A 19,047-nucleotide genomic window follows, 5' to 3' on the forward strand; every position below is an offset into this window, starting at 1 on the left:
AACATCACTAACCTCAGTGATAGGACCATGTTTTCAAGATCATTTCCATCAAAGGAGACTTCCTTCATTGAACACAAAAGTTCTAGTTCTTTCATTTTGTTCTAAAGAAGGAAAAATCAAGAAAAGACGGTATGCAGATCTGCAGAAACCAAGTTTTACTGTTAAAACAGGAACAGAAAAGGTCAGGGAATAACTACCACCTTTGGTCCATAGTTCTATTCTTTTTTGTTTTTTAAATATTTTTTTTTAGTTGTAGATGGACACAATATCTTTATATCTTTATTTATTTGTTTTTATGTGGCACTGAGGATCAAATCAGTACCTCACATGTGCAAGGCAAGTGCACTACCACAGAGCCACAACCCCAGCCCCCATAGGTCTATTCTTATAGCACATTTGTAAGTTATTGTTTGATATTCTAATGGTTAAAAATGGCATGGGTTGCTTTCTGAGGATTTCTCTGGGGATTATTACTCTAGTTTTAAAGTTTAAAGAAATGATCATTATTATCAAAATTTTCTTTCAAGTCTTGAAAAACAAAACACAAACAGAGTAATAATTGAAAATAATTATTTATATATGACTATTGACATGTTGTTCTAATCAATTTTCATTTGATCCTTTTAAAGAATGAGTGCATTCCTGGCGTGTTCAACGGTTTAGGAAGTGACACTATCTCTGCACACACATGGCTATGCCTCTCTTCCATAGTGGCAAAGCCCCAATGGTAAATCACATCCTTTGCTCACCTCATTAAAATGGTAATCATAAAAGAAAGGCATGTTGTTCTCCAGTTTCCCCTGCGTGGCATCATCAACCTCACTTTGCCACTTCTGTTCCAGTTCTGCAACACTCTAACAGAGACAAAAATAAAACAGTGTGTGAACAGATGCAAAATGAAAACAAGGGCAATATGCAACTTCAGACATTGATTTTCTAACAGTAATTTAAAAATTTTTGATCTTGTTTCAAACTTCTCTAACTTTCCAGGAAAGAAATTACTTCTAACAGTTTTAAGACGGGTAAAAACATCTTAGCTTTCACTTACCTGCAGCTGTCTCTCCATGGCATTGAGTTTCTTAAAGGTCTCTCCCATAATTTTACATAGTAAGTCATATTCCTCAGCATGTTCTTCTTGATATTGGAAATTTATTAGGGATTGCAGTGCATCGACCAAGTTCAAGTGCTTAATAACACATGATACCACCATTTCCTCCATCACATCTGGCTGAATCACTTCCCTGGGATTACAATGGATGTGAATCAGGCATTTTCCAGGCTCTCAATTTACTAGTACTGTACTTTGTATGCTGAAGAATGCAGGAATTGATTTAAACACATTAAATATTTGGCATATTTCCTTTATTACAATATTACACCGTGTATCAATGGTGCATTGTGGGGCTGTATGTTGAAGGTAATACAGCATATTCACTGATAAAACTCAGTTTTATTAGCCAATAAAGCTGAAAAATCAAAATTAAAGATGCTTCCCCTTATTATGATTTGTATATTTTCATCGGAATTGGAATAGGCCTAAGGATAAAAAAAGATCCTCAGAATCATTTAGCTACTAATTAATTTTATGTAGTACTAAGGATTCTGATATTTAATGCATATGGATATTTGGAATAAAAATAATAGTGTTTTCTGTATTCATTTTGAATTTCATCCATTCTAAATTTTTGTCTAGAAGTGGCCAGTCTTGCCTGGGAAGGCAGGCCAAAGGCTGCAAAACAGACATAAAACAAGAACACCACAAATACATTTGAAACTGCGAGCCTTCATGCTTGCTACTTTTTTTTTTTTTAATACCTTATTTTATTTACTTATTTTTATGTGGTGCTGAGGATCAAATCCAGGGCCTCATACATGCTACTGCTGAGCCACAACCCCAGCCCCTCATGCTTGCCACTTTTGCAGGAATCAAAAATGAAGACATGGGGCTGGGGTCATGGCTCAGTGGTAGAGCACTTGCCTCGCATGTGTAAGGCACTCAGTTCAATTCTCAGCACTGCATTTAAATAAATGAATAAAATAAATGCCCATCAACAACTAAAAAAATATTTTTTTAAAAATGAAGACATGACTCTAGACTCCAATCAAAGTAGGGGCTGAGTACTAGTAGAAGGTCAAACTACCAGAGAAAAACCTAGAACTTGCCAAATTTTAGTGTTCGTGAGTCACATGGGAAACCTGTTAAGACACAGTTAACTGGGCTCCATCCTCAGAGTTTCTGACTCAGTAGGTGTGAAAAAGAGACCCAACCACCAACAAATTCCTAGGTGATGCTAATGCTGCTGATCACTTTGAAAAATCACAAACTAGAATACTACCTGGTGGGGTGAGCTCTCCGGAGTTCTCAGTTCACATTAACATAACATTTAAAAAAATTTTTTTTTCTTGGTAGAGCAGGATATCAAATCCAGGGCCCTGTGCTTGCTAGGCAAGTGCTCTATCACTGAGCTACACCCCCAGCCCTAAGTTAACATACAATTTAAGATTCATTTGCTAGACCAGGAGAAGAAATATAACCCCTTCCATAGTCCAAATGGTTGATTTTTTTTTTTTTTTTTTTTTTTTGCCATTGGGGAGAGAAAAATGCAACATACTTTATACTTGGTCTAAATTGAGGTCTAGCTCGCCCAGAAATTTCCCTGAGCTTTATCATGATTCCTGGAGGCAGCCGGATCCGGGGCAGGTCAAAGTAGTTCCCAACAGGAGGCACGAGGACATCTGAAGGGTAGGTGAACTCTCGGTCTTCCTCTATGGTCAGAGGCAGTGGAGAGGGGCTTGGGGTGAGGGCAGGTGAGATGACGCCATTGGCCTCCACCTGCCACTGGCACCTAGGCAGATAATAAAGAGGCTCTTCATGCTCTCAGATCAAGATTATTAGAAAGCTACTCGCTGCTTGCACATATATCAACATATGAAGGAGCTGATGTATTAGATATTTATTCACCAAACCTTCTCGAGAGGCTAAAGAAAAGTGAGCAATGTATGAAAGCACATTTTTGCGAATTTACCTCCTCCCCAACATTTTATTCTGAAACTTTAAACATACAGAAAAATTGAAAGAATTACAGGGTAAAGATCCACATACCAACTGCCTGGATTCTACAATTTACACTATCATATTGACTTATCATGTATCAACCCATCCTTTTGGGGATCCCTCAATTTAATGTCACACTATTTGGATTAAAAAAAAAACTTAGGCATTTCAAAGTCATAAATTTAAATTTAGTAATGCAAGGGTCAGAAAGCACCATGGTGTAATTTTCCTCTTATTCCTCAGACCCAAAACCCATGAGATGGTCAGGCCATAGGCACAATTAGTAGGGAAATGTATAAAAAGTCGTTTTCCACATAAAGTTCTTTTTTCTTTGTGGGCAAAACAAGCTCAATTTGAACCTTTTCATTACCTTTGTAAAAGTTTGGACCGCAAAAGCTCCTGACAGGCTTCCTCTTCTTTGGTAATTTCTGGTCCATTGTATAGGATTCTTAACATGGAACAAGCTAACACAGACAGACCTAAAGCCAGGTCCACCAGAAAGGGCAGGCCTCCTGAGACATCCTCCGAGGACTCCTACAATGCAGACAGGCAAACCACACTGGTCAGTGGACACCGGCAGAGCTTGTGACCTGGTCTGCACCATCCCTACCATGGGGATTCATAGTGGCACTGGGTGTCATCCCTATGGTACCCAAGTCCAGCACCCAACATCGTCAGTAGGTGGCCGCACTGGAATGACCTCTGAGTGAGGTTGCATCACAATTCTGGAGAGAGAATAGCTGACAGGACTGCATATCACACAGCATGAACCATGTGCAAGGAGCCCAGATTGTCTCGGTAGCTCCCTCCCTGCTGTGCCCATCCACTCACAAATCACTATTTCTTTTTGTCATCTCAGTCCTGTGCTCAAACCACAATGCTTACAGTGACTATTCTGAGTTCATTAGAAAATGTTTGAGGGCCTGTGTGTACAGCTCTTCTTCTAGGTGCCTGAGATATAGCACAGAGCAAAACAAAGATCCCTGTCCTCATGAAGCTTACATTCTAGCAAACAGTTCCCCTCTAGAGAGTGTTTAACTTAAGCAACTTCCCAGTCAAAATATATTTTTTAAAATTCAGGAACTAAAGGGGTCAGTGGAACTCCCATTACCTTTATTTTTCTTTAAGTATTTTTTTAGTTGTAGATGGACACAATACCTATATTTTATTTGTTCATTTTTATGTGGTGCTGGGGATGGAACCCAGTGCCTCACACATGCTAGGCAAGTACTCTACCACTGAGCCACAACCCCAGCCCCTCCTATTACTCTTAAAACACAGAACCCAAGTACTTCCTTTCTACTGAGTGTTGGAATCTTCTTTGCCCTATGAGCAGATGCCAGAGTTAGGGCACCTCTCCAAGTCTTGAAGATGGAGCCCTTAGCAATGAATTATTTCTGTGTTGCTGAACTGATTTTAGGTCACAGTTCATTTTACTCCATAAAACTATTACTAATAGTAATTTACTTCAGCCAGATGGAAGAGATGGATGGAAAGCGGCCCTGTTTCCAAGGCAAATATGATGTATGTAATTAAGGCACATAGGAGAAAGTACATTTTTCCCACAGCAGCAGTTAGGTTCAAGTACCTGAGCGCGAACTGTGCACGCAAAGCCCCACATAGCTTTATCAGGAGTGTTGTGTTCACGGCCACTTCTCATTTCAAAGGAGAAGGTGACTGTATCTCCTTCCACCTTAAAATTTAAGGGGGGAAAATACACTTTAAAAACAAGACATATAACTTTCAAGAGAGCAATGAATGTTAGAGATTTACTTTCCAAAAGACCACAGAAATGTCTCACTCCTTTTCTCACTTGCTTTTTGATTCAAATTTCATTCCCTCTCATTTAGACGTCAACCTTTTAAGTGTCCCTTCTGATCAAGCAGCCTTAGGGACAAGGCATCTGTGAAATGGGCTATGACTGCCCAACAGTAGGCTCAGAGTAAAGATTAGTCAAATCTTGAGCATAATCCTAATGAGTTTCTCATATTTCTATTCTTTCTGCTCTCTCTTTGCCTCTTCCCCACCTCACTGTGTCAAGAAGGCAGGCAAATGACAAGCTCTCCTGAAGAACTCTGTGGTGGGAGGCCTGGCTCTGTGATAGGGAACCAGTTCCACAAGTAAGGAGCAAAGGCAGTGAATTAGAGAGCAACCACGGAGGGTGCTGATCCGGGTTTGGGTGCAACCAGACTACATCCTGGAGATCATCAGCTGTCTCTGGCTGAGTTACAAGGGTACATAATATTTGTCAATAAGGAACTAGAAACAGACTTAGGAGTCATTTTGGGGTTTGATGGACTTCTGAGTTCATATTCACATTCTAGGCACATACTAATAAGTAATTCAAGGGCCCAGATTACAAAGCATGGCCCTAATCGCATCAGTTTGAGAATGGGCCATTATTTCTCTCCAAAGGCCCTAATTCGTTTGAAAATATTAACTCTACACTTTTAAACTGCAGTGGCCTGTGGTTCTGGCTACTCAGCATCAGGAAGTCTGGGGAACTAGCAGATCTTTTAATGAACATGGAAGAAAATGCCATGACAACCTCCATCCATGGAGCGATCTGAGGAAGGGATCCCAGCTCTGGAATGGACAGGAATCTGATATCCTATAAGTGAAAGGAGGATCCTTCTGAAGGGAAATGGATGAGTTGACAGGTTTGGCAAGGTCCCACCTCAACAAAAGTCCCCATGACAAATGTGTTCTAGGACTATAGTTGGCATTTGGGTCCCTGAGGAACCTAGGTCACTTTTCTTTTCGAGAAAGTGACCGTAACTGGATACCATACCTTCACCAAGTCCTTCGGCCAACCAGTTCCTAAGACACTACGGCTGCCATATCCCAGAGTATTGCCTCCATATTCAGCAACCTTCCTACTGTTTGTGTTAGGCCCCGCATATATCACCAACTTCAAAACAGAAAATAGACTGTTAGACTGTAAAAGAAAAACAAAAACAACATCTACAAATAAAAAGGCTGCAAAAAATATTTGTTTAAAAACACATTTATAAACCAGGCACTGGTGTCATAATATAACTAATATTTCCTGATTTTTTTAGCTATAACTGATGCCAGTGTCAAAGCAGTCAGTCATTGGTATTACAGGAAAATCACAGAGAAATAACAATGATTAATATAAAAATATACTTTTTTATATTATCACACTTTAATTTGCTTGGGAATCTCACATTAAAATATTAATTTTTTTATCCATATATATTTTTCAAATGCTATTTTTAATCCTAATTATTAACATATAACTCATTAATAATAGGTACAGTCTGACCCCTTAAGACCTCCCCAAAATTAATAAACTGAGCAAATACAGATGGAAAGATGATAATCTAATATAACAACAAAATAAAAACGTAAAAAAAAAAATCAATGAATACATAGGATTTTTAAAAATGCAACACATTGAAAATAAGCCATATATAATTAGAATGCTGCTTAATGGTATAAAAGGAAAATGACACAAATTTGGGCCAGAAAGGGGGCTGCTGCTTCTTAGGTCAGCTTCCATGTGTCAAAGACTTTTTTTCCTTACAGGCTGCACATTAACGTCCAGCTTGCTGACTTCCTAATCTGGAGGAGAAACTCTGATAGCTCATTTGGCATTGCAACAATTCCACAAGAGAAACAAAGCTCTGGCTTCTGTCAACACCAAGCCCTGTCCCTGCAGTGCACTCTGACTACCTATACCGCACCCAGGTTTATATCTAAAAGCTGCATCTTTAGGCCTGGAAGTTTATCGTTTTGTGATTTCTTACCCTTTTGTTGACCCCAGCCAGGGACCTCTAGAAAAGTAAATGTACTTTTTACCTATGTAGTAAGCCTCTTTGTGCTCCATCACTAACACTAATGTTCACGGCAGGCATGACTTAGCGCACATCAGAAGATGCAAACTACTATTTTTAAAGGAAAAACAAAATGACAACAACTAAAATGGCAACCTCTTCCACTTGCACTTTAAATAATCACTTCACTTAAACCTAGGAAATGGGGGTAGCTAACGCCAGGAGCCAGGAAGCAGGCTAGACTGATGCTATGGGATATGTATTTTGAAAGGTCCACCAAAACCCGTGTTCTTGCTTCTTGCTCCCAGATAAGGTGAATTCTGGAGAGAAGTCTTAAACTCCTCCAGACATCTGGGACTCCTGACTATACTAACAGGTAGTGGGGAATCAATAATCCCAGTCTTGTGTTTTACCACTCCAAGGCAAGTATAGTTAGGAAAGCCTTTATTTTTAACCTAAAAACCTCCCCTGGTGGAATTTAAGACCACATGTCCTCTCTGAGTTCACAGAGGACAGAGATGACACACAGCTAACTAGCTACATAAAAATAGCGTGTAGAGAACTATTTTGTGTGTACAAAGCTATTAATCATCTAGTTGTTCTTTCATGTTATCTTAGTTTCATTAGCCTTTCCTCAGAAGTTCAACATGATGATTTATAATTAAACAATTATCAATAGAAGAAAATACTTCGGCCCCTAATGCAATTCCTATTCTTTGCAACAGTAAAACCACCAAGTTGGAGATTACGCTTCCGCAAAATCTATGTGGGCTCTGAAGTAATGGCAAAGAAGAACAAAAATGTAAATACACATAAAAGAGAGCTTTAATACATCTGATTCCCTTCCACCTTTTCCAAAAAGATGCATGAGAAGCCCCAAGAATGGGGCAGTAAGACCTTTCCAGATGAATGACCATAAGGTATCTACAGGAATCCCAAGCACAGAGGGAAGGCAGGAAGTCAGTAGAATAAAAGGAAATTTCCCTTTGACTCAGAGTGAAGCTTCTGAAAGCTTACAAAGGTACGCTTTCAACTTGCCATTAAAACACTGTTGTTAGGCTGCAGAGGTGATGGCGCTTAAGTCCCTCAATCACTACCCTTCAAGGCATTATTTTAGGAAAGTCTTCCTAAAAGATATCTGGAGACAGAAATAAGTCAGGAATGGTGACCAGCAGCAAATAAAAATAAGAAGCATCTAAAAAAATCAGCTTAGGCAGAAGCAACAAGAACTCAGTGCTTGCTTACTTTGTCATAGTCATATTGTGAAGAGCATCTGCTATCAAATCTCAGATACAGGCAGCGAGCTCCTGGGATATGGACAGTTTCTTTAAACTTGTAGTTGTCTCTGACAGGGTGTACTGTTTCCACGGTTTTCCCAGCAGCCCAGGGGGCAGGAATCTTTAGGCCAGTGAGGAAGCCTGGCTCCTCTTTTTCTTCCAGCATTCTAAAACCAGAGGAGGAGAAATTGGCTTAGCTTAGCAGCAAAGAAAATAATAACAAGATGGAAACGCAACAGAAACAAGTTCAGTAAATGCGCTTAAATTTCCCACAGAGTGCACTATAACACATTGTAACTTTTTGGGGGGTTGGGCCTACCAAGGATTGAATCCAGGAGCACTTTACCACTGAACCACATCCCCAGCCCTTTTATTCTTTATTTTGAGATAGGTCTTGCTAAGTTGCTTAGGGTCTTGTTAAGTTGTTGAGGCTGGCTTTGAACTTGGAATTCTCCTGTCTCAGTCTCCCAAACCACTGGGATAACAAGTGTGTGCCATTAGCCCTTGGCACATTGTGACTTTTAAATACTAGCAATAAGAAGTATTTAAACATTTCTTATATTTGAGGGGTCTCTCCCCCTTGCTACTAATAGATGCTGTATACTCACATAGTAATATATAAATTTAGAATATATAAACTTAGAATACTATTTTATTTTCAAAGACTAAGTCCCATTGATACCCAGTAGAAGACCTCACTAACTCTCATTTACTCAGGGGAAAAAACAGACACTGTAAAGAACCTTTTAGGTTTGGCCATTTTCCAAATCCTTTGAAATTGCCTTTTGTTCATTTCTACATACCAACTATTGAAAATCCATGAGTCTATGGGACTCCTGTTCACCGTGATTGCTGTTACAGAAAGGAATCTTCGAGAGCCCTTTTCCTACTATCACTTAACTCTCAAGGTCTTTAGAGTGTGAGCTCGTGGAACACAAACTCCTAAGTCCTAAATTTGGCTGCCAAGGAATTATTCTCTTACTCTCTTTCAACTCTGTAGGTGGAGCTGAAGAGCTGTATTGTCTAATACAGTAGGTATTAGTCACATGCAGCCATTTAATTTTAAATTAAGGAAAATGTCAAATTCACATCCCTGGTCACACTGGCCATAGTGCAAGTACTCCCTAACTACATGTGGCAAGGTGTTGGACAGCACAGATAAAAGTTTTCATAATTGTAAAACTGGAAACAACCTGAGGTTCAATAGGATAGCACACTGTTCTTGAGAAACAGGGCAAATCCTTCCTTTCTGATCAATTACTTTTACACACAGCTTTAGTGAAACATTATATGTTTCATAGATACTTGCATCCGACTTGGTAAGTTTGGACATTTGCATACAACCACGAAGTTTCCTTCTTCTCTTTGTAATCCTGCTACTCCTTCCTTGAGGCAATCATATTTCTGCATTAGACAGACTGGTTTTAGATTCTAGAACTTTATATAAATGGAATCTCATAGTGTTAAAAGTTTGGATCAAGAATGTCCTCTAAAGGCATGGTCTCCAGCTGGTGGCACTAGGAAGAGGTGGTGGAAACATCAAGAGGTGGGCCTAGTTAGAGAATGTAGGTAACTGAGGGCAGGTCCTTGAAGGGTATATCCTGTCCTTGGCCCCTTCTCTCACTTTGCTTTATGGCTGCCATGAGGTGAGCAGCTTTACTCTGCCATACCTCCTAGCCGGGATACTCTGCCTCTGCCTCACCACAGCTCCAGAAACAACAAAGCCATGTGTACCGACACTGTAAGCCAAAATAAATGTTTTCTCCCTGAAGTTGTTCTGCTGAAATCTATTTTTTTTTGCCACATTTACAGAAAGCTAACTAACACACATAATATGTGACCTGGAAAAATCTTGCTTCTTTCATTGAGCTAAGTATTCTGAGATTCACATACAAATGCACCTATATTCACATGTTGCATGTATCAAGAGCTCATGTCTTTTATTGCTCAGTAGGAGTCCACTGTACATATATGTCACAATTCGTTTATCCATTCACCTACTGATGGACATTTGGTGTTTCCAGTCATGAATTATTCTAACTAAAGCTTTTATAAACCTTCATGTTGAATCTTCTAATAACCTATTCTTTTTTATCTCTTGCATGCATACCTAAAAGCAGAACAGCTGGGTCACATGGCAGGTGTATATTTAATTTTTTTAAGAAACTTCCAGCTGGGCACAGTGGCTCTTACTGTAGTCCCAGCTATTTATGAGGTTGAGGTGACAGTATTATTTGAACCTAGGAATTGGGGGCCAATCTAGGCAACATAGTGCCACCCTGTCTTTAAAACACACACACACACACACACACACACACACACACACACACACAATGCAAAACAACCCCTGCCAAAATGTTTGCCTAAATCATAATATTTTACATCCCCATCATTAGGGTATGAGATTTTGGGGCCAGTTTTGAATTGATCTCTTAATTCATGGGAAAACTTATTCTAACTTGTTTCTATAAATCTATAAATTAATTCTATCTGTAAAATTTTGACCCTGTATCTTTTTCCTTTTTTCAGATAATCTTTGCTAAAAATTATTGTTGTAAAAGGAGTACAAGGCTTTCACCAGAAAAAAAGAAAGCAACAGTCCCATTACCTCTCATCGGGGAACAGCCTACACTTCTGGTCGGATGTGCCACATGGGAAGCAGCCCACTTCAGCAAACACTGGACACTGGGTTTTAAGCAGCAAAGCTGTCTGCAACATAAAACCATGGGTGCATCTTTAAGTGCTTACTGTCAGTCACCTGGATGGTACTAGAGACAAACAGAATTTCCACTTGAATCACCTTTTTGCAATCCCTGTCTGCTTTCCTTCACTAAGAAATGCGTTGCTACTGAGGCCACTGAACATCATTTTATTTAACACATTTATAATGGTTACTCTTAGATGGCAAGGACTAAATGTAGTAGTAGGTTTCAGTTGTGTTGTACGTTAGCCTTTTTACAGCCTATTGACAACAAAAACTTGCTGAAAGACTACAGTCAGTAATTTAATCCAAAAAACAATAAAATGTGTTCCCTTAACACTCCAGCTTGTTTTTAGAGCAGGATGTTTTTCTTGGTTTCTGAAAGGCGTGATTATGTTTGTTGTGTCTCCTGCACCATGATGCAGGCTGGCTGGAGAGCAGGTCAGTGGGGTGCTGGGGGTCCCACCTGGCTGGTGTAGAGCACCAGCTGTACCAGCTGAGGCATCAGGGCGTCGGCCATGGTCAAGGTCTGCAGATTGGGGTGCATCAGGGAGGTCAGTAACACTGGGAGAAGGTGACCGAGCATAGTGGCCTTGGTAACTTGTTCCAAGCCTTTTAACCTACAAAAAGTTCAAGAAAACACACAGCCTAAGCAATGCCTGAGCATGTAGAGAAACCCCTGATATCATCGGTATCTGACAAATTCTTTTTTTTTAAAGACAGAGAGACAGAGAGAGAGAATTTTTCTTAATAATTATTTTTTAGTTCTTGGCGGACACAACATCTTTGTTTGTATGTGGTGCTGACGATCGAACCGGGCCGCACGCATTCAAGGCAAGCGGCTACCACTTGAGCCACACCCCCAGCCCTGACAAATTCTTTTAATCATGTCTCCTTGAACTAGTGAAATAGTTCTGGCAATTCAGTCCTCAAATTTCCTACCTTCTACCACTAAGGGAGAGGGGAAGAACAGAGAGTTATTAATAGATTGCATTTTCAACCTGTGATTTGGCCAAAAAATTTAGGCAAGGCATTTCATAGCACCTTCAAAGCATTTTACAAATGGATTCTAAAATGCAAATGCCTGCTCTAGGTGGTTACTAGCTCGAAAGTTCTCGGCCTCTGTGGCTGCCGGCTACAGACTGCTTACTGCACTGAGATTCTGAAAAGGATAAAGTGAATGGCCACAATACTGCTTCACCTGCCTTTTCTGTGGAAGCCGCTCCTGGCCTCAAGTAATTGAGGCTCATGTGGGCCAATGCTTTTTATTGTGGTAAAACACACATAAAATTTACTATCATTAAGTATACATTTTAGTATTATTAAGTATTGTGCAATCATCACTACCAGCTCTGTAAAGAAAAACTCTATGCCCATTAGGCAATATCCCCCACCAACAGTCACCATTCTATTTGCTGTTTCTGTGAGTTTTTTTAATTAAAAAAAAATTTTTAATTTGTTGTTTCTATGATTTTGACAACTCTAACTAGGATGACTCAGTAGATTTTTAACTTCTCTTTAAAATCACATTCTGAATATTCCCATCCTCTGCTAGGAATTAAAGTATGCAGGTCCCCCAAAGAAAGAAATAAGTCATGTAAATTCTCCAAGCTAAGAGGACATTGGTGTTGAACACAGAAGTAGACCTCATGTCTCCAGGCTACATATTTTAATAAGTCCCAAGGCAACACCTATCTGATTGTTCTCAGCCCCCAACTCCCATTTACTCTCTGGAAGTTGGTGAAAACCAAGGATGTGGGAACCCACAAAAGTACTGAAACAAAAGTTACACTGCAGGATTGTTTTAGATCAATATCTCTAACATTCATATCTTCAAAAAACATAGTACGCAATTCATTTGTAATAGCAAATGATAGCAGGAATTTTAATGTGAAGTGCTAAGAAATGGACTTGTTTCTATGAAGGGAAGGTTACTCCCTATATTGGTCACTCCTATATTTGAAGAAATCAACTTTCAGTAAAGTCTTGAGATATCATGTTAACATCATCTTTTGTACAGTAGCTGATTATCTGTATCACTAAGCCACTTCTCCTCCTGAAAGTAAGTGGGTGTGGCACCAAGCTAGACAATTATAAGAAAGGCCAATTGGGGAGTGATGATGGAAGTTCCAAAAATCAGAGTGGAAGCCGTTTTCCATAACCTTGAGGGCCCTGGAATGTGGCTGATGGCCTAATCTTACCTAAAAGCATTCTAAAGACTTGAATGGCATTTGGCTTTGAAACAGTTGCTGTTTCAATCTATTCTCTCAAAAATGCCTCTATATTGAATAAACATTTGAAGTTCCATTCTAAAAAGGTTTCACTTTTATAAGCACATTTTTCTTCCTAAAGAGCAGCAAGTCAGTTTCCAATCCATTTCCTCACCTCTGCTCCCGATCTGCTATGTCACTGTTTATGAGGGCAGTGGTGACCTGCTGTAGCATTTCCAACACTTCATCACATCCAGTCAGGATTTGGGTGGCAAGAGCCAAAATACTGACTTTTAGCTCCTAGGTAGAAAACATCATAATATTATTTTTAAGGTCTGTGATGAACAGTCCCTCACAATGACAACACGAAATGATGTATTTAATGATGCATTTTCAAATGACATGATGAGGTGGCCAAAATAAGCCCAAAGCAGTAAGTTCCTCTGGGATGGCCAGTAGCAATTAATTTGGGAGGCTACAGTCTGGAGTGTGGACAGAAATATGCAGTATCTCACAGGGAGCACACTGCGTGCCTAGGAGAAAAGGCCTAGCTCCCATCCCATCCAGCACAAGAGAGCGCCTGGTGGCCAGCCCAGAAACTCCAGGTGGAAGATTGCCTTGGGTGGTATGAGGATAGCTAAAGAGAAAAACAGAACAGTAAAAGGCACATGTATAGGCGGTGGATAAAATGAGACAAAAACACAACATTCTGAAAAAGTACAAGTGACCTTTCACTTAATATTTTAAACCTATTATGATTAAAATTCAACAAGTTAAAAAATTCAGCTAAAGCAGCAGGTGCTTATGGGCTATTAAACATTAAAAATTAAGAATTCCTGGGAATACCAATGAGTGTTTTAAGAAACACTAGTTAACATCATAGAAATGTTTACAAATATTTTCTATTAAAAAATACGACCAAACTAACTTTAGGTGACATCTATGTGTTCTCACATTTTCCCCTAGAAATACTAGACAATTGAACCTATTCTACCTTTACTAAGAATCTATATTTCTCTCCATGGTTTAATTAAGGATTTATGAAATTTAGCCTTTCAAATAGAAAAAAAAAAAACACCCATTTTTTTGTTGTTGGAATTTCCTAAGGTCTTTTTTGTATTATTATAATAACTTTTATCTTTAAAACAAAAGGAATTTTGACCTGTAGAATGAGCTGAACTGTGCCTGAAGTCACACTCATAGTATCAGTGATTATCTAACAACCAGGCAAGGATTAGTGACCTTATAAGCAAAATGCTATTGTCCCTTTTTACTAATTAGGAAACCAAGGCAAGAAAATTTAAATAAATAGTATCAATAATTCAAATTAAAAATTCATGCATGTCCACTGTTTAAAAACTGGTCATAGGAGACAAACTCGTAAATGCAAACTAGCACATCTGGTTTATACAATACACGTGCATAAAGGACTAAGAAAGAGCAAATTGCCACAGTTTATTTGGCTTCCTCGGGAGATTTTCCAGTGTGTTCAAGTCAACAGTGTAAAGAAGAATGAAGTTCTCATTGATTTCTCTAATTTTCCCACAGAGATGAAATTTGCATAATGCAAACAACCACCTTGAATATCTGTCAAAGTTATAACCACTGCTAGAAAAAAGTCTTTGAACTGCTATAAATTTTTGTCCTGTAGGAACAGATGATCAAGTTTACATAGAAGCTGACCTAAATTAATAACAAATTGAAATGAACTATATAGGTTTAGAAATTAAATTATTTAATACAATATTGAAATAAAATTATCACCTTTTAAAGTCATCTGGGTTGAGACTATAATAATCCATTCAAAATATCAAAACTGTTTAAAATGTTATGCTATCAGATTTTTACATATATACATATATATGTATGTATGTGTTTATGTGTGTGCATGTATGTATGTGCGTGTAGATGTACATAAACATATATATACATATATCTATATATCTTGCAGGTGTGATGAGATCACTTGTGAGTGCCATATTTTATAGTTCTTAAAAGATGAAAATAAACAAAGGCACAAAAAGACTGACAGGAGCACATGGATGACACATTATGAAAGTGTCACAAATATGGTAATTACTGTGCAATGACATAAAGATCTATGAAATGAGTGGCCTAATACCTCTCACAAGAATATAGGTTACATGGTGAATTCTGACATCATAATACACAGAGATTTAGCTGAGTAAGCTGTGCTTTACATACTGGGTAGAAAGCATTGTTAAAATCAAGCTTGGTGTTTACCTGTACCTTCAATGTCTCTCCCTGCAAGGAGTTGTCACTGTCATCGTTCTCATCAGGTTTAATCAAAATAGTGTTACTGAGAAGGTGATTCTGAACTGCCATCAGATAGCGCAGGCAGGAGGATGCAGCCTTTAATACAAACAAGGGCATTTAAATGATCTAACCCTACTCAAAGAAGGGATCATGTAATCCTCATGTTTTCAAAAGATTTTGACAAGAGAAACAAAAAGAGAAAATACAGAAAACAGATCAAGTTAGTTTCTCAAGTGATTTATATACACATGGCTTTCAATGACAGACTTGGACACATTTATTGTTTGTCTTCTGTTGTGCAATCCTCACTAGTCATTCAAACAAATCTTTCCTCTTAATACTTCTTCTTTCCCCATCCCCATCTCCCATAGAAGACTCTACACAAACCCTTAAAAACCTTTTAGTTCCTATCAGTCTCTGCAAAACACTAATAGTTTAGAAAACAATGCTAAACTACCAAGGAAGGGGGACCCTCATTAGATAAAAGAAAAACCCCCAAATTCAGTCAAACAGTTTATTGCATCGAGCCATAAATTGTAATGAAGTCTTAGTAAAAAGCACTTCAAGTGGATTTTTCTAGTTCTATAGTTCTAGGATAAGAACAGTCATTCACTGACTTTCATAAATTATTTTCAGTCTATCTTTGTAAAGGACTGTGTGTCCACACACACCTCTCAGTACAGTAAAATGAAAACAGGGACATTTGACATAATTGTGCTTTCAGTAAATACATTTTTACTTACAGGCACAGTTGAAAGGAGCTTTTGAAAATCATCTTTAGAGACAGTTTGGCACTTGGTGATTAAAATACAGGATTCTCGTACAACAATCTTCAGAATGTAGTGTAAAAGTTCATCATTTAGTCTTTAAAATGCAGGAGAAATGTAACAATAAAATGTTGATGGTTTATTAGTAAAAGGATAACTTTTATATAATTGGTCTGAGATAACAAATACAAGATACAAAATTAATTGACTCTGCAAGCAAATCATCTTATTAAATAACAATGCTAGCAACTAGGTAATATCTAAGCCAAACATAGCAAAATGGTATCCAATCATCTAATCAAAGTATTTTATAAATAGCACAGAAAAATGACATCTCATTCCCTCTCCCCAGCTCTAACACACATAGCTTCTTTCATAGTTCATCAATTTGCACCGCTTCTCCACTAAGATTTTTGGAATGAATTCCACTCGTATTTTTATTAAGTACTTTCCCTGGACCCAAATTACTTTACTAATACAACTTACATGTCCTATTATCAGTTCTTAGGACAACTGTAGAATTTGTTATCTTTCAATTGATCCAGTCTTTTCAGGTTTAACCTGCTAATTACCCTATTAGCTATAACTAGAGACAAACACTTATCAAACACATTTAAATTAAGTATTCAGAAGAACACAAAGAAGAGACTAGCAGAATAACATAACTGGTGTCACCTGTAATGATCATCTTCATCACTGCCAAATCGGTTGTTTTGAAGCTGTTCAGCTAAATTGGTTAGGATCACATCTCGAAGCTGGGACAGTCCACTGTTTCTCTCTCCTAACACACAACAAAACTCCATAAAGTACCTGGATAAACAACACTTAGAAAACTGATGTTATTTTTTTTAAAGTTTTTAAACAAAGTATAAGTCAACCACCAAGGGGCACCAGGTATGGCAGATTTATATAAAACAACAGAGGCAAAACTACATTGCAACCAACTGGAAACTGTTTCTAGCCAGAGTTTCTTGATTTAAGTGTGACTACCTTCTTGATCTATCATGAAGTGTGATTTGTAATTCCTCCAATTAATTTTGCTTTTAAATGCATAGTATCTTTAACATACCTTTGTTATTGTTGTTCAGTCCAACTTGAAAAGTTGGATTTAATGTGTGAAAAAATAGTTAGAAATCACCCCAAAATCATTATTTTTAATTGGTAAATATCTACAGCCTGATATATGAAGTTAAGCCTTGGAAATAGATGGGCTTTTAAAGCTTAAAAATACATAAAACATGATTTCTGCTTTCAGTCTGGCTAAAGTATTGGTATCTATGCAAGTACATTTTTAAAATATGATAACAGATAAGAAATAAGAATCTATTATCTTATCATCCAGTTGTTTCCTTAGGGATAAAAAAGAATAGTTGTTCAAGGATAATTTAACAGATAATTCTCACCTTCTGTTAAGACCAACTTAAGTAAGTTATTGATTTCAGTTTCGCCTGGGTACAAGATATTTAAACCAGAGCTGAAATGACAGAAAAGTCAAAAAGTTTTTAAACAAATGTTTAGAATCTCTAAATATTAAATTTTTTCTTTTTATTAAAGGTGACAGTTTGATTACATAAAACTGAGGGCTGGGGATGTAGCTTGGTGGCAGAACACTTGCTTGGCATGTGTGAAGCCTAGGGTCTGATCCCTAGACCACAAAAGAAAAAAGAAAAAATATCCTGATTACATATATCTGAAGTAAGCATTTTAAATTATTTTTAATTTTCATTAATAAAACAGCATTTGAACCTAAATTCACTGTCATGATTTAGTCCAATCTCTTCCCTGAAAAACAGGATCCCTCTCCTCCTTCTGTCTGTGAATTACTAACATGATAACTTGTGTGAGGTGCCATGCAGAACTGGTAAGCGATGAAAAGTCAGTACAGTTGAGCCAGTTATAGAACAGATTGTGTCTCGAGTGCCCCTTCTCCCCATCAATCAAGAAAAGGATTCTTGGTTTTTCCAAAAAGGCTGGAAGCATAGAATGACAAATGGTATAAGAATTTTTCCTTATTCTTTTTTTATTGAAGTTTGACATGAAGTACACATATTTAAAGTGCACAATTTAATAACTCTGACATGCATATATACCTATAGAACCACCCTAAATAAAGACAGTGAATATACCCATCACCTCCACAACCTTCCTCATGGCTCCAGATGTTTTTCTTTTCTTTTTTGTACTGGGGACTTATCCCAAGGGGCACTTAACCACTGAGTCACATTCTCAGCCCTTTTTTATTTTTTATTTTGAGCCAGGATCTTGCTAAGTTGCTTAGGGCCTTGCCAAGTTGTTGAGGCTGGTCTTGAACTGATGATCCTCTTGCCTTAGCCTCCTGAGCTGCAGGGATTACAGGCATGTGGCACTGTGCCCAACATAGCACCAGATTTCAAATACTGACTTAATGCTCAACAGAAAACAATCTGAAGTATAATCTACTGTGGAAGAAAAAGAATTCCTTGCCCTCTGTGCTCACCCCTACCATATGACTCTTTCAAACCAACCACCCAATTCTCTCTTGGTTGCTAAACCAGACTTGGTGACATTAAGGCTACCCTCTCAGACAAAAAGTTCATCGAATTAAAAAAAAAAAAAAAGGTTAAATGACAATAAAAAATGGTCAATAAATTCACAAGATTTTAGTCAGGTTAATAAAGGTCAACATGGTTGACATAACTTACATCAGGCCTTCTCTTATGAGAACCTCACAAACCTAGAGATAGATGTTTTTCTTTGTTTTGTCCACTTTGAGTCAAGGTTGCCAAAGCTGGCCTTGAACTTGTGATTCTCTTGCCTCAGTTTCCTGAGTTGCTGGGATTGCAGGGGTACACCACCTCATCTAGCTAGTAGGTACTTGGGGGCGGGGGCAGAAGGGTACCAGGGATTGAATTTAGGGGCACTTAGCCACTGAACCACATCCCCAGGATTATTGTGTATTTTATTTAGAGACAGGATCTCAC

At 38.1% G+C, this 19,047-nt stretch overlaps 1 protein-coding gene across 8 annotated transcripts in view; it reads right to left on the reverse strand.

Moving 5' to 3' along the window:
- Positions 1–19,047, reverse strand: part of Hectd4 (HECT domain E3 ubiquitin protein ligase 4) — a 172,052-nt gene that overhangs the window by 70,703 nt on the left and 82,302 nt on the right. For 5 of the 8 annotated variants that reach the window (XM_077108966.1, XM_077108965.1, XM_077108964.1 and 2 more), the window contains exons 14-28: positions 17,491–17,561; positions 16,763–16,868; positions 16,064–16,184; positions 15,288–15,416; positions 13,219–13,343; positions 11,300–11,453; positions 10,741–10,841; positions 8,101–8,299; positions 5,847–5,993; positions 4,644–4,748; positions 3,426–3,589; positions 2,613–2,846; positions 1,049–1,241; positions 750–854; positions 13–101 (exon numbers count right to left, since the gene is read on the reverse strand). In XM_077108966.1, the coding sequence (XP_076965081.1) occupies positions 13–101; positions 750–854; positions 1,049–1,241; positions 2,613–2,846; positions 3,426–3,589; positions 4,644–4,748; positions 5,847–5,993; positions 8,101–8,299; positions 10,741–10,841; positions 11,300–11,453; positions 13,219–13,343; positions 15,288–15,416; positions 16,064–16,184; positions 16,763–16,868; positions 17,491–17,561 (2,043 nt within the window). The remainder of the gene's footprint in view (positions 1–12; positions 102–749; positions 855–1,048; positions 1,242–2,612; positions 2,847–3,425; positions 3,590–4,643; positions 4,749–5,846; positions 5,994–8,100; positions 8,300–10,740; positions 10,842–11,299; positions 11,454–13,218; positions 13,344–15,287; positions 15,417–16,063; positions 16,185–16,762; positions 16,869–17,490; positions 17,562–19,047) is intronic. The other 3 variants (XM_077108969.1, XM_077108967.1, XM_077108968.1) reach the window with 3 other exon arrangements.

Source organism: Callospermophilus lateralis, chromosome 1 (assembly GCF_048772815.1).
Source record: "Callospermophilus lateralis isolate mCalLat2 chromosome 1, mCalLat2.hap1, whole genome shotgun sequence".
Taxonomy (NCBI): Eukaryota; Metazoa; Chordata; class Mammalia; order Rodentia; family Sciuridae; genus Callospermophilus; species Callospermophilus lateralis.